We start from the raw sequence: 15,237 nt of genomic DNA, 5'->3' as shown, positions 1-15,237 counted from the left end.
CTAGTTCTTCCATTCCCTGGGGAAGGCCAGGGTGTGCCCTTTCCAACCTTGGGAAGCGGCCGCCAGGCCTTGGTCCACGGCCCCAGTGGCAATGTTTACACCGAAGTCTGGTTTCAGAGCATTGGGCAAGCCATCAATGACAGTTAGCTTGCCGCCACTGGTGTCTTGTAAAAACAGTAAATACTTTTCTTGGCCACGGAGAGAAAGGAACCTCTGTCTCCTTCGACTGGCAGTGTACCAAATGAGCAAGTTTTTGCTTTAGCTCCCATTCTACCTCTGCTTATTACAGGGCTTTTAGTGGCAAATTGTTTTGAAATAGGGATTTTTCTCGTCAGCCAGGCTTTTCTTGTCTGAGCTCCTCTCAGGAGTTTTCGGCCCACCCTCTGGAAGATGTATTAATCAGTTTAGACCTCTTGCAAATTACCTGTCAAGTATACTCTGGCTGACTTAGTATTTGGGAAATCACGGCAATTACAAATCACTGGCTTCTGCGTTTCAACTCCATCCTTCTGGATTAGGATAGAGAACTCTTGTGTTAATCACGGTATTTGTCACCGGTGGCTGTACAGGCGAGCCCACTGGTGCCATTCAGGAATCATCTGTGCCTGTGGAGGCATCTCACATTAGCCGCCACCATTCATGAGTTATTGGCCCAACCTGATGATAACGTAATGGCCAAACAATCTGAAATCCGAGCCCGCTCAGATGGCCTCTTCTTAGTCATGTTCTTATCTGCATGTCTATTAATATCAGATTTGCATTCACTCTGAATCTGCAGGCTCTTAAGCACACACCCAGGACCAGAGTGGGACATAGACGAGTTCCGGCCCCCCTGAATCTCCCCTCTTCCTCTCCCGCCCCCCATCCGTCAGGGCCCTTCTGGGCTTTCCCTTCTCTCTGCTAGCCCAGTCTGCTCTCAGATTCCTCGTTCCCATTAAAATGTCGTGACTGCCAACAGTTTACAAGTTGGGATCTAGATTCCAAAAGGGATAAAGGTCTTAAGCTAAAGGTCGGAATTTGTAGAGAACCTTAGAATTAGGCAGTATATTAAAAAGGGGCATTAGTTTGGGCTATAGCTTTTACACAACTTTTACTATAAACAAACTAACCACTAACAAAATCACACAAGCAGACCTCCATAAATCGAGGGGGAGAAATCCAATGCATGGATTGCTAGCCTTCCATGAGCGAAAACTGAAAGAATCAATAGAGAAAGCAACAAGAGGCCCTTGTTCCGAATACCCAACCGTCAGCTACAAAATGCTGCCACCTTTCACCCAACTATCCTTTCTTTCTTCTCTTCTTTTCCTTTAAAAATGTTGTTTTAGCACGTAGCAAATTAGCACTCTGCTTTGGCTGTTATTCTGCACGCCCTCATACGAATCTTTCCATATTTTGTTGTACTTATATTTTTGTAGAGCACCTTAAATGTTTGATTTCATCAGTTATCCATCAATCACTTTTAACAAGCCTTTCCTGATTATCTATGTGCCCCACACTCTGCTGGAACCCATTCATGACAATCCATTCAAAGGGTTCTGAACTCGGGGTCCACGGACTCCCCTACCAAGTCCAGGGAGAGATTTCACGAGTCCACGTACTTAGATGAAAAAACAGTTCTGATGATTGGACTTGAAAATAATTGGCTTCCTTTGTAATCCTACATGTTTTGGCCATTTAAAGATGTGATTCTGAGAAGGGGTTCCTGGGCTTCCTCAGAACAACAAAAGCAAAGAACCCAAACCCTATTCTGTTGATGATATACTTGGGTATGCCACAAACCAGTCTTTTATTCTCTGATCATTGGACAGATAGGTTATTTCTAATTTTTTGACCCCCCCAAAAGCAGCTATGCACATTTTCCTACAGCTAGGGCCTCACACTTCTATTCTGATTTTTTAGGGGGAGGGATAGAATGTTAGCAAATGGAATCACTGGGTTAAAATGTCTGATTTTTTTGTGACCAATTCCATTTCGATCGCCACTTTGAACTCCAAAATATTTCTACTTACCTCCAATGTATTGAATTGGCTGTTTCCCCACAGCCCCACCAGCATTGGACTTTATCACTTTTTGAAATTTCTTTCGCATTCTAGTAGTGAATTTAAAGTGATATCTTCAGTCAGTCATCAACATCCATTGAGCTCCTCTTGTATACCAGGCACTTGTGCTAAGAGTCCGGGTTACAAAGAAAAACAAAACGACAATAAACAAAGGGAAAGCAGTCCTTTCTCTCAAGGAACTAAGAGCCTAATGAGAGAGACAACATGCAAAAAATCTGTTTACAACATCATGCACACACACGTAGCACGCACACACACACTTACACACAGACCTCTGGATAAATTGAGGATAATCCACGAAGGCTTCTTTTAGAAAGTGGGACTTTAGCTAAGAGTTGAAGGAAGCTAGGAGGGAGAGCCACTGAGGCCACTGGCTCACAGAATATGTGTAAGAAGTCTGGAAAGGTAGTAAGGGTTCAGGTTATGAAAGGCTTGAAAAACCAAAGCTTTTATGTTTGTGTTGAAGCATTTCTTTCTCTAGTTCTGTTAGAATCATTTTGAAGCTGTCATTGTCCGTCTCTTGTATGTCTTGAAATGTCAGTGTTCAAACATTTTTTATATTTTGTCATTAGTGAAAAGGGCACTGCTATTTACATCAACATCTTCAGCTTTGGTTGATGTATATAGAAATATGGATGATTTTGTAGATTTATCCTGTATTCTGCAAGCCACGTAGGAGGTCTGTCATCTGGGAGAAGTTGACCTTGGTCTTTCTAAGTCTACAGTCACATCACCTACAAAGCGAACTATTTTACTTTCATTCGCGTTGCTTATCCCCTTTTTGTGCCTTATGGCTAAAATATCCCAAACTAGGCTAATACGACAAGGAGTGACAAGAGTAGACATTCCTATTAACACCTGATTTTAATGGAATATTTTTAGTGTTTCTCCATCAGATAGAATATTACTTATTTTTCATCTGGACTCTCTGGACTCCTCTTCCCTTTTGCAACTGGCTCATTGGCAACCTGAGAAACATCCTCTCTAGGGTCCTGCTCTCTTTATTAGTATTTACTTCAAGGAGACCACCATTTTTAAAAAAATAAAAAACCCTTACCTTCCATTTTGGAATCAATACTATGTATTGGTTCCAAGGAAGAATAGAGGTAAGGGCCAGGCAATGGGGGTCAAGTGACTTGTCCAGGTTCACACAACTGGGAAGTGTCTGAATTCAGATTTGGACCCAGGACCTCCCGTCTCTAGGCCTGGCTCTCAATCCACTGAGCTACCCAGCTGCCCCCAGGGACCACCATTTTGGAAGTGACTCTAGGCATGCTTGCCTTCCTTCACTCTAGCTCTCTGAAATCCTTGTTTTCCTCTGCTGCTACATTGCTATTGAGTCCTCCTCTCTTCCTTAATGACTTCTTTTTCCAGAAGGACCCTAACCCTGGTTTATTTCACTCACAACTCCACCGTCTCTGGAATCATCCTCTTTATGCTCCACTGCCAAGTGGTCCTGGAAGAAACACGTATTCTGGAGTTCTCCTCTCCTTCTTTGGTAACTTATTCCCTGAAATCTCATTTTCAAAAGGACCCTGGCCATGTTTTACCTCATTTACAATTCGTACTTTACCCAGCAGTCTCTGGAATCTTCCTCCTTCTCCTTGACTGACAGATATTCAAGCTGAGAAACTTCTGCCCTGGGGTCCTTCTCACGCCATTGGGGACTCCTCCTTTGAGGCCATCATTTTAGGAAGGACCAAAGTTTTAAAAATATTCAGAAATTCTCAGGACATCGACTGGTCAATTTACAGGATGCGAGGTGAAACTTCAGGGTGATTTTGATTCGTTGTTTCTCATTGTCAGTGATGTGGAGAACTATATCATGTAGTTAATACTTTTTCATTCTCTCTGATCACTTATTTATTGGAGAATGGCTTTTGGTCTTAGGTATTCCTCTTTGTTATCTTCAGCTCCGAGATGCCAAACTCTTCTCTGAGAAATTAGATGCAAAGTTTTTCTCCCATTTAATTGCCTTTCCTTCTTATCCTAGATTTCATTTGTGCAGAAACTTTTCAATTTCATATAATCAGAATATTTTTCCAGTATTGCTTCTATCCACTGGTTAAGAATATGTCTTTTAAGGAGCACAGCTAAATGCTCAGTGGATAGAGAACAGGGTCTGAATATGGGAGCCCTGGGTTCAAATCAGGATCCAGACATTTCCTCGCTGTGCAACCCTTGGTGAGTCACTTAACCCCCATTGCCTAGCCCTTACTGCTCTTCTGCCTGAAAAACAATACTTATTATTAATTCTAAGATGGAAGGTACAGGTTTTTTTTTAAAAAAAGAATATATCTGCTACCCAGAGTTATAAAAAGTATAGGATTTACTTCTCCCTATTTTTTATGGTAAAATCTTTCATTTTCTGGTTATGTATCCATTTTGAATTTGTTGTATAGAATCTTCAGTGCTTAGCACAGTGCCGAGTACATGGTAAACACGTGGTAAATGTTTTTCCTTCTTCCTCCCTTCTCTCCTTCCTTCTCTCTCTCTTTGCCCTCCTTGCCCTTATTTCCTTTCTCTCTCTCTCTCTCTCTGCTTTCTCCTCCTCCTCCTTATTCTCTGTCTCTCATGATTTCTCATCATATTATGGAAAGGTCATATCTTACTCATTATATGCAGTTGGCATTGGGTTTCCATTTTGAATGTCAAGGGTACACCACAGTAACTAGGTAACCTGCAGCTGTCCCTTTGTTACCACCAGGCTCTTTGCTCAGATCTATTCTGCAGGGCCTTCTAATCCACAACACATTAGCTAATAAATAAGACTCACTCTTGTACAAGTCATAAACCAAGAGACTTGGTCCTCCCAGGAGCTGATAATTATAAAACAAACCTTAGCAATAAGGAAATAATAGGAGCTCATTTACACACAGTCTTCAACTCAGAAATGAGCACAGAAGTCATGTAGCCCCTCATACCTAGACAGAAATTGCTTCTACAATGTTCTCCACAAGTAGTCATCCAGCTCTTACTTGGAGATCTCCAGCGATGGGGAGCTCACTATTTCCTGAGGCATACTTGACTACATTTGGACAGCTCTAATTATTCCATGAGCCCAAATCTGCTCTTAGTTTTGCTTTCTGGGGACAAACAAACAAAAGAGTCTAATAAGTCTTTTCCAAATAACAATCCTTTAAATTCATGAAGACAGATCCCCTGACTTCCTCTGTCTTGCCACCATGTTCTTTATGCTCTTCTTATACGGCATGATTCCCAATCCTTTTCTTTCCTGGTTGCCCACCTCAAGAGGTATTCTAGCTTATCAATATCTTTCCTAAAATGTGAAGTCCAGGTATGGCTGGCCAGGATAGAGTATGGTGATACTATCTTATCCCACATCTCTGACCTCGCTTCTCCGGGACTTTGCTTAAATTGTCCCCCTGTGCCTGGAATGCAGCCTTTCCTTGCTACCACCTCCTAGCCTACTTAAAAACTCAGGTTCAAGTGCCACCTGAAGCCTTTCCTGGTGTTCCTCTCCTATTTTAGAGAAGAGGAAACTGAGATGAAGTGAACTGTTTGCTTTTATATGACTGGCAAGTGAGAGAGTCAAGAAAACCCTTTAAAAAACCCTTGTCTTTTGCCTTTCATTCCAGCTATAATTATAAAGTAAAAAAGACTAATATTAAAAAATCCATAATTACGGAGTACCTTTGGAAAAGCAAAGAGAAGTACAACGTAGGGTTTTCCCCTCAAGGAAGTGACAATCTGGTTGGAATGATAAAAGCATCTACTCAAGAAAAGTGAAATATGTGGTCATATAGAAGCTTATGAATCATATCGTTCAGATGCGAAACAAATTGGGGTGCCAGGATTTCATATATGCCACTTGACTGGAGCTCAGAAGATGGTTTGTCTAGCTAGCTTGGGCGATGGGAGTCAGGAGGGCTGCAATTCCATTTCCATCTCTGCCTCTGATCTGCTTTGGAAAATGACAGGCTGAGTCCTTCAGGTTCCTCATTCGTTGATAATTGGATAACGCCACCTGTCTCCCTGTCCTGTTTCATGCAGGTATTTTAAAAAGATGACTCATCTTCCTCTGTTCCTACTTATTATTAGCAATGGTGGTTATAATGATGCTAATGGCAGCTTTCATTCTATAGGATGTTTTGCTCTCTACAGAACTTCCATCCCAGCAAGCCATAAGAAGTAGGGAGAGTAAGGATGGCCCTGGACAAAACACCAACTTGTACTCTTCAGCACAAAAGAGAATTCTGGCACTTCAGAAGCTTTTATTTTTAATGGTGATAATATATTTACTTTGCCTGCTCCACAGTCCCCTATAGGATACCAAATGTCAGCAAGCACTTAGCTTGGACACTGCTGAGGAAACAGCATCATTCTCAAAGCAGTAAGCGGTCAGAATCCTTTAAAAAACATTCTCCAAGCATAATTCGACTGACTGCACTTTTAGTCTAGCTTAGATTCATTTCCCAAGCTCATTTCTCTCCTAGCACCCATATCGAGGCTTCTCCAATCTCTTCGATTTGTTCCTATTGAGGGAGGAGTCAGATCAGGCAGGGCAAATGCCATTTACGTGACCAGTCGCATGTTGGGCTCTTTGTTATCTTCAGCCTGGGCATCCCCCCACTCCACCGACTCCAGGATGGTTATGATGGCTTTTATTTTTGATTTTTGATTTCTTCGTTTGGTTCATGCTGTTCCCTCTGCCTTAAATATCTTACTCTTCTCCTCTCTCTCCCCTTGTTTTGATCCCAATCTTCTGATCCATTCTCAGATCTTACTTAGCCCCCAAAGAGCCTATGGTTAATCTATGTGGATTTCCCCATTTGCTTATCTCTCACTCTTCTTATAGCCAAGAAAACCCAGTGTAGCATTTAATTATTCTCCACTTTTTTTACATATATATATATATATATATATATATATATATATATATATATATATATATATAGACACACACACACACACACACACACACACACACACACACACACATCCAACTCCCATGGGCACTCACTTTACAAGGGAGAGCCTGCATTGATCATTAGACTAACTGGGAATTTTTTAACCTCTTATCTTCCATCTTTTTTTTTTAAACCCTTACCTTCCTTTTTGGAGTTAATACTGTGTATTGGCTCCAAGGCAGAAGAGTGGTAAGGGCTAGGCAGTAGGGGTCAAGTGACTTGCCCAGGGTCACACAGCTGGGAAGTGTCTGAGGCCAGATTTGAACCTAGGACCTCCTGTCTCTAGGCCTGGTTCTCAATCCACTGAGCTACCCAGCTGACCCCTCTTATCTTCCATCTTAAAATCAATCTTGTGTTTTTGGCTCCAAGGCAGAAGAGCGGTAAGGGCTAGGCAATGGGGGTGAAGTGGCTTGCCCAGGGTCACACAGATGGGAAGTGTCTGAGGTCATATTCGAACCTAGAACCTCCCATCTCTAGGCCTGGCTCTCAATCCATTGAGCCACCCAGCTGCCCCCTAACTGGGAATTTTGCTGCTCTGTGATGTTACTTTCCTATACATTGTCACTATTTTTGTTCTTTTGGTTCTTCTGTTTGCGCCCTGTATCACTTTGTATAAGGCTTTCAGTTTTTCTCTGTCATCTCCGTGTTTGCCATTCTTTATGGCCTAGTAATATCCCACTGCATTCATGTACCACAGTTTATCTAGCTATTTCCTAGTCATTAAGCACATAATCTGTTTCCAGTTTTGTTCTATAATGAACAGGGTTGTGATGAATGCCTTTTTAATAGAAGGATGCTTCCTTTCTTCCTCTTCTTAACTCCCTCGGGTATAAACCCAGGAATGAGACAGCTGGGTCCAAATGTATGGGTGCTTTGGTAACTTTTATTGTATTTCACATTGCTTTCTAAAGAAGTTGCATCAGTTCACCCTTAAGATACTTAGGACTTCTATGGCCCTGAGCAAATCACTTCATCTCTTCATGCCTCAGTTTCTTCATTTGGAAAATGGTACCAGCGATACGTGCACTGTTGAATTTATAGGATTGTTGTGGAGAGAGTACTTGGGGAACTCTAAGTCACTGTATCAATGGGAGTTCTTATTACTTCAAAGTTTGGGTGGTCCTTCCATGCCTTTCTAGATGGCCTTCCTGAGTTGCTACGCCTGGAAAAGTCCTCACTCCGTTGCCAACCTGGTTCCACATCTCTGTTCTCAGCCAGGTTGTCCCCAGCCACTGATGGCATCACTCGGTCCCTCCTTAAGGCCTTTTCACTTTGGCAGTTCCTCCCCCAACATTTTCACTCTAATGGCACTGCTTTGTAGAGCCCAGAGTCTCCTCTTTGATAGGAGGAGGCAGGAGAGGAGTATTCTACTTAGGATAGGATAAACAGAGTGTCTGTGGGAGTGATAAGACAAGATGTGAACATGGGGTGATTAGTTAAGAAAGCCTTCTCAAGAGAGCCCCATTTGGAATTAATCCCTGTGGAAAGCGAGCGCACGTGAGAGGAGACTCCTAGTTGGGGAGGAAATTGCAGAAAGCTGGCTATTTTCTGACCTTTTCTCCACACTTGCTGCCTCTACTTCCTCCTGCCCTATTTGGCCTCTTGCATCCTGGTTTGTTGGTCAAAACACTTGAAATGGCTTTTCCAGTGTCTGTGTAATTTGGCTTAATTGTCAGATCCAATTCTTATTTCTCAGTTCTAATTCTCTTTTACCTTCCTATAACACGGTTAGCTGCCTTATCCTTTTCAATTATCTCACCTCTCTTAGCACTTACGATGCTGAATTAGAAAATTAGAGCCGGTAACGGGAAGGACCTCTATGTTCTCTAAACCAAGGGTTCTTTCTTTCACCTTTATTGTGTCCTGGACCATTTGACAGTCTAGGAAGCCTCTTGATTCCTCCTCTGAATCATATTTTTTTAAATGCACACAACATAATAGATAGGATTGTAAAGGAAACCACTTATTTTGAAATGCTGTTATCAAACTATTTTGAAAAAAATCCCAACTCCATGGAACCCAGGTTCAGAACCCCAGATCTAGATCAGTTTTCTCATTTGGCATAGGAGAAAACTGAAACTCACAGAGGGAAAATAAAGTGACTTGTCCAAGCTCACACATCTACTGAGGTACAGAGCCAAGGGTCACGGAATCTCTAAGATGAAGAGCCTGAAAAAATAGTTCCTTCAACAACATACTCAAGCTTTCACCCAGTTTTTGCTTGAAGGGCCAAGAACTTGAACTTGTAGAGGATACTTAGATGCGACCTGACCATCTCCTCTTCTCCTAATAACAGCACCAAGAGTAACAACTCACATGTATATTGATCCTTAAAAGCTTTGTTATTGTTCAGTCATTTTACAGTCATGCTTGACTTTGTGACCCCATTTGGGTTTCCTTAGCAAATATACCAGAGTGGTTTACCATTTCCTTCTTGAGCTCATTTTACAGATGAGGAAACTGAGGCTGAATGACTTGCCCAGGATCACACAGCTGGGAAGTGTCAGAGAGGCCGGATTAGAGCTCACAAAGATGAGTCTTCTTGACTCTGGGCTTAGCACTCTATCCAGAGTGCTTTACATATGTTATCTCATCTCGACTCATTAGGAAGACACCACCTAGGCAGGACAGGAGTTGAGTATCAAACAATCAAAGAAATTCCAAGTTGGGAAAGCCTTTCCTCCAAGGTTGACCAGCAGGACTTGTATGTCCCCAAGGATCCTTTCTTCAATCTAGTCAACAAGTAGCCAGCTGGCCTTTCATCTCCCATGAATTATTTGTGCTTGTGCTTTTAGAACCTTGTTCTTGAGAACATCTCATCCCTTGGGTTGACTTTTCTTAACAACATTAGGACATTGGATTCAGTGTAGGATTCAAATCCAGGCTTGCGGACTGATTTTCATCATTTTGACAATTGTTTTTTCCTCTTGTTATTCTGCATTTTGGCTTCCTACTTAACCCATCTGCAGGGGTGTCTCTCTGCAAATGAACACACCACACACCTTGATGTTGAATCTGTGCAACTGTCATTTCCTCAAGCCCAAATAATGAACCGGACAATAGATAAACTCTGACATGTGGCATTTGCCCATTTCTGAGGTGTTAATGCTCACCCTCAAAGTTTAGCTGGTCAGCTCCTAGGAACAATTTCACAGTAGCCTCTCGTGGCTCTGGCACACCGTGGCCTGTCTGACTCCTCTTTGATCTCCTTTACTGGTTAATATTCCTTCTCGGATTTCCTAAATGTAAGTGTTCTCCAGAGCTCCGGGCCTCTTCTTTTCTGTCTACACTCCATTTCCTGCTGATCTCCTTCATTCTCATGCCTTGTTGCCACTTCTAAAAGATAACTCCCGAATCTCCTAAGCCCATTTTCTAGGCATGTGTATCCCCGGCCTCTCCTCTTCGTTTCAGTCTCACATCTCCATTTCCTGTTAGACATCTCTGCCTAGATGCCTGTCTGTCCCACCGGCCCCTCATACTTAACACCTCCCTAAAACCTGTCCTACTTCCCAATTTTTCTGTTTCCATTGATGGGACCACCATCCTCAAAACCTGGGAGACATCTTGGATTTTCTTTACTTTTGTTTGCCTCCAGGCCCAAGCCCATCCTCTCCTCCTCACTTCTGCTAGCATCCCCCTACTGAGATCCTCTGCCCGCTTCACTCTCTATCACCCTCACCGGATCTCACCTACACTTTTGTAACAGTCTCCTTCTGACTATCCTGACCCCAGTCTCTTCCCTCTCCAATGCATCCTTCCTAAAACTGTTGAAGTAACCTCTTGATACAGAAATATGACTTTATCTCGCCTTTACAATCTTTTTTCCAGCCACGCATAACATTGAGCTCACTTATCTCAGCCCCTTCATTTTTTCAGATAAGGAAACCAAGGACTAGAGTTGTTTTGTTTCTAGATTATCTGACTCCAAGTCCCCTAACCCATGCAGTTTTCGATCACTTATAGGATAAAATGTAAATTCCTTAACGCGGTAACCCAAGGTACTCCACAGTCTGGTTCCAGCTTGCCTCTCGAGTTTCATTTCAGTCTATTCTCCTTTGGGTGTTCCCCATTCCAGGCTCATGGAACTCCTAGGTGCTTCTCCATTTCCTCCTGCTCTTCCCTACTCCTGTAACTGTGAGAAGGCCATCCCCTCTGTCTGGAACATATTCAGGACCAGGTCTGGGGTCATCTCAAGGAAACCTTCCCTGATATTCCCCCTCCACAGGAAAGAGCTGGTTCTCCTCTCTCCTTCTCTTCCTGCCCCTCTTGACACCATCTCTCTGTTTCTTTCTGATTCTTTTACGAAATGTTTTCCTAGAGCACTTTGTCTCCACTCTTCCCTTTTACCTTTATCACTTTTGACCGTGCATCCTTGCTCCCGGTACCTGGTGTGACTAACTTTTGTGCCTGTATCTGGAGCATTAGGGCCTTGCTAGTTTTCACCTGTCCAGCCTTCCCTACCTGCACATAGTAGGTACTTTATAAATCTCCGCTTTTTGCTCCCTCCATCCCGCCCCACTGAAATACGATGGTAGCCCAGGTGCCTTTGGTATCTGCATCAGGCCAATCTCAAACAGCAGATTTTGGAAACTGAGGGTCGTATTCATAATGACTAAAACCTAGTGGTTTGCACTTCAGAAAACATTTTTGTAGGTGATTCCGAGCATCCAACAACGAAGCAGGCTTCCAAAGTTCATTTCTCTCATTAGTACTGCAAGTAGTCACCTGACTGGAAAGATTTTCACCACTGAAGGTCAGCATAAAAATGTAAAAATCAAATAAACTCTCCAGCGAAGTACACCTCCAGGCATCATGAACCTCCACCTGCCTAGACTCTTTTCATTACAAGAATGAAAAAGGAATAACTGAAAGGAATGAGAACAATTACAGTGGGGCTCTTGGAAGCTGCAAAGATTGTAAAAGCCACAGAGGGGGTTGGCTGACGTGCTGTTTTGGAAATTAAAGTGTAATCTCACTCGATGCCTTATTCTCTTGCTTCTAAAAATCATAGCTTGACACCCCTAGATAGCTAGACATTTACACAGCTGCATCTGCCTCTGGGGGAAGACATATGTCTTTTACAGGGGCTGAAAAGCCGTAGATCCTGGGGCTGACTGGCCTGTCGGCCTGCCATCCATCAACAGGTCAAGAACACGGGCAGTAACGCAAAGTCTCCCAGAGAAGGCCGATAAGCCTAAATTAGGTATCAGGGGGCAAAGAAAGAGCCTGGCGTTCTGAGTTGCTGTGCAGATTAAAGATGAGAAGCCAAGTAGCCGTTGGTACTAGGGCACTGCCTTTGCATCAGACCAGTGGGCCCACTTTGGGGAAAGACGGCCTCTCATTAAGAGCTCTATGTGTCTTTGCTTTCTTCAGTGCCTATACCATCCAGCAGTGACTTTAAGGTTGTGATTTCCAAGACGTTCGCATCCCCCGCAGATGATCCTCTTTGTCTGGTGGCAACAGTTCGCCTCAACACCCCTCAGCTACTAAAGGTGAGCTACCTCTCCTTGGCCAGTCAGGTGTGGAGACTTGAAGGTTTGGGGGAGGACCAACCCACCGGCCCTTTCCTCTTTCTCTACTTTGCTGGATATTCAGGTGGGAGGGAAAACATTGGATGGCTTTGGGGCCTGCCCTTGGGGAGTGGTTTCAAGTCTGTTTGGGGCAGAGAAAAAGTACCAGGTGAAACCTCTGTGATGGGAAGCTCCTGGAATGGTTCTGGTCCACGAAGGAAGGAGGAGGAATGCTCTCTTCCTGCACTGTGCTCCCAGGCTAGGGGAAGTTTCAACAAAGTTTAGAGGCAGGCAATGATTACGGAAGGATTTGCCCACTTAGCAGGAGATGTGTGAAGCACTTAGTCCAGTGCCCAGCACATAGTAAGTCCTATATAAATGTCTTCCATTCCCTTAATGGAGTAACTTCTAATCTTAGAGAGTCACCTGGAGCATTTAAAAAAAAACCCTAGATGGAGACTCTAAACAATTACCCTGGTGCAATTATCAATACTATGGAAATAGGGCTTGATCAATGACACATGTAAACCCAGTGGAATTGTCCATCAGCTATGGGAGGGGGGGGGAGAGAAAGAACAAGAATCATGTGACCATGGAGAAAATTTCTAAATTAATTACATAAATTTTTCAAAAAAATTTTTTTCAAAAAAGAACCGTGGGAGCAGAAACACAGAAGAAAAACAACTACTTGATCACATGGATCAAAGGGATATGATTGGGGATATAGACTCTAAATGAACATCCTAGTGTAAACATCAACAACATGGAAATAGGCCTTAATCAATGACACATGTACAACCCAGTAAAATTGCTCATTGGCTATGGGAAGGGGTGAGAGAAGGGGAGGGAAAGAACATGATTCATGTAACCATGGAAAAATATTCTAAATTAATTAATTAAAAGTTTTCAATTAAAAAAAGAAAACCCTTACCTTCTGTCTTAGAATCAATATTAAGTATTGGTTCCAAGAAGAGCAGTAAGGGATAGACAGTTAGGATTTGAGTAACTTGCCCAGGGTCACACAGCTAGGAAGTGGCTGAGGTCAGATTTGAACCCAGGACCTCCTGACTCCAGGTCTATTACTCTCTCCAGTGAGCCATCTAGCTTCCTGTATCACCTAGAGTCATGTTGGTGAACCTACTACAAGTGTGCTGGAGCATGCTGGAGGGGGCTATTCCCTTCTCCCTCTCCATGTTCCCCTGAGGACATTTCTCACATGCCCTACCCTTCCACCTAGCAACCCAATGGGAGCACTTCCTCCCCTTTCTGGGGTAAGGTGGGGGTAGGAGTGACTCACATGTGTTGTGAAGGTTGCAGTTTGGGCACTTGGTCTCTAAAAGGTTTGCCATCACTGGACTAGAGCATTGAAAGGTTTGGTGACTTAGCTAGAATCATATAGCCAGAATGTGTCAGAGGCAGGACATGAACTCAGGTCTTCTGGACTCCAAGATTGACTTTATCTATTATATCATGTTACCTCCCATTATTTTAGAAGAAAAAAATCAAAACAACCAGTTTGTGGTTAGTCTTCAAAGCCCTTTCACACATATCCCATGTAATCTGCTCAGCAATCCTATGAGATAGCTGTGGCGGGGATTATTGCCCTCTTGTTACAGGTAGGGAAATGGAGGCTCGGAGAGGTAAAGAGCAGATGCAAAAATTGACTCCAAGGGAGTTTTCTCTCATGAACAGCAGGAGGTGGCAAAAGGCCCAGTGCCAAATGAGAAATCAGATTGGATTTGGGTTCCCAGCCATTTCACTGAGTGGTGGCCATGCTTGAGTGAGGAACTTGCATATCTGGAGACTTTTAAAAGTCTATATGAATATATTAGAATTTAGAGCTGGAAGGGACCTTGGGAGTTGTCTAATTCAACTCGTTCATTTTACAGATGAGGAAAGTGGGTCCCCGAGGTAAGGGGGCATGCCCAGTGCCTTTCCATTGGATTACACTGAGCAGTCTGACCCCAAGAGCCCTGGCTGCTCCTTCTCTCTTTCCCTTCACTTAATTCCTCTGGGCCTCAGTTTCCTCCTTTTTAAAATGACAGACTAAGACTAGTTAACTCAAAGGTCTTGTCCCATGGGAAATCTCCCTTACTTGCTGTGTGGCCCTGGGCCACAGTTCCCTCATATTAGGAGAGGAGCCTTAGAGGCCAAGGCTTCTAGTGCCCTCATTTTTCAGTTATTGTGACACAAAAGTGAAGTGACTTGTCCAAAGTCGCACAACTGGGAAGTGGAAGAGGTAGGATTTGAATTCAGGTTTTTTCTCTTCAAGTTCATGTTCTACCTCTGTCCCAAGGGCTGTTGTGAAGCCCAGAAGGGGGGGCATCAAAGGGAAGGTTTTTTTAAACTGTGAAGCACGATATACATGTAATAATTACGATTATAATCATTGTTATAATCTGTCACATTATCAATATAAATTAACTGTTCTACAGGAAGTTTGCCCCGTGGAAGAACCTGGTGAAGAGTTTACCTCAAGACATAGTCTGGAGTGGAAGTTCTTGTACTTGGACCATAGGTGAGAAATTGGCTTTTTTTATAAACCCTCATGTTCCATCTTAGAATCAGTACTGTGTATTGGTCCTAAGGCATGAGAGTGGTAAGGGCTGGGCAATGGGGGTTAAGTGACTTGTCCAGGGTCACACAGCTGAAAAGTGTCTGAGGCTGTATATATCTTTTTTTTTAACCCTTCCCTCTTGTGTATTGGTTCCAAGGCAGAAGAGTGGTAAGGGC

General features: G+C 43.1%; 1 protein-coding gene across 2 annotated transcripts in view; it reads left to right on the top strand.

The window, feature by feature from the left end:
* The window catches only part of PASD1 (PAS domain containing repressor 1), an 82,538-nt gene that overhangs the window by 28,276 nt on the left and 39,025 nt on the right, over positions 1-15,237 (top strand). For both annotated transcript variants that reach the window (XM_007507339.3, XM_056809480.1), the window contains exons 9-10: positions 12,368-12,486; positions 14,940-15,022. In XM_007507339.3, the coding sequence (XP_007507401.1) occupies positions 12,368-12,486; positions 14,940-15,022 (202 nt within the window). The remainder of the gene's footprint in view (positions 1-12,367; positions 12,487-14,939; positions 15,023-15,237) is intronic.

The sequence above is a fragment of the Monodelphis domestica genome, chromosome X, assembly GCF_027887165.1.
Source record: "Monodelphis domestica isolate mMonDom1 chromosome X, mMonDom1.pri, whole genome shotgun sequence".
Lineage (NCBI taxonomy): Eukaryota > Metazoa > Chordata > Mammalia > Didelphimorphia > Didelphidae > Monodelphis > Monodelphis domestica.
Note: the sequence above shows the minus strand (reverse complement) of the source record. Positions and strands in the feature narration are given on the sequence as shown.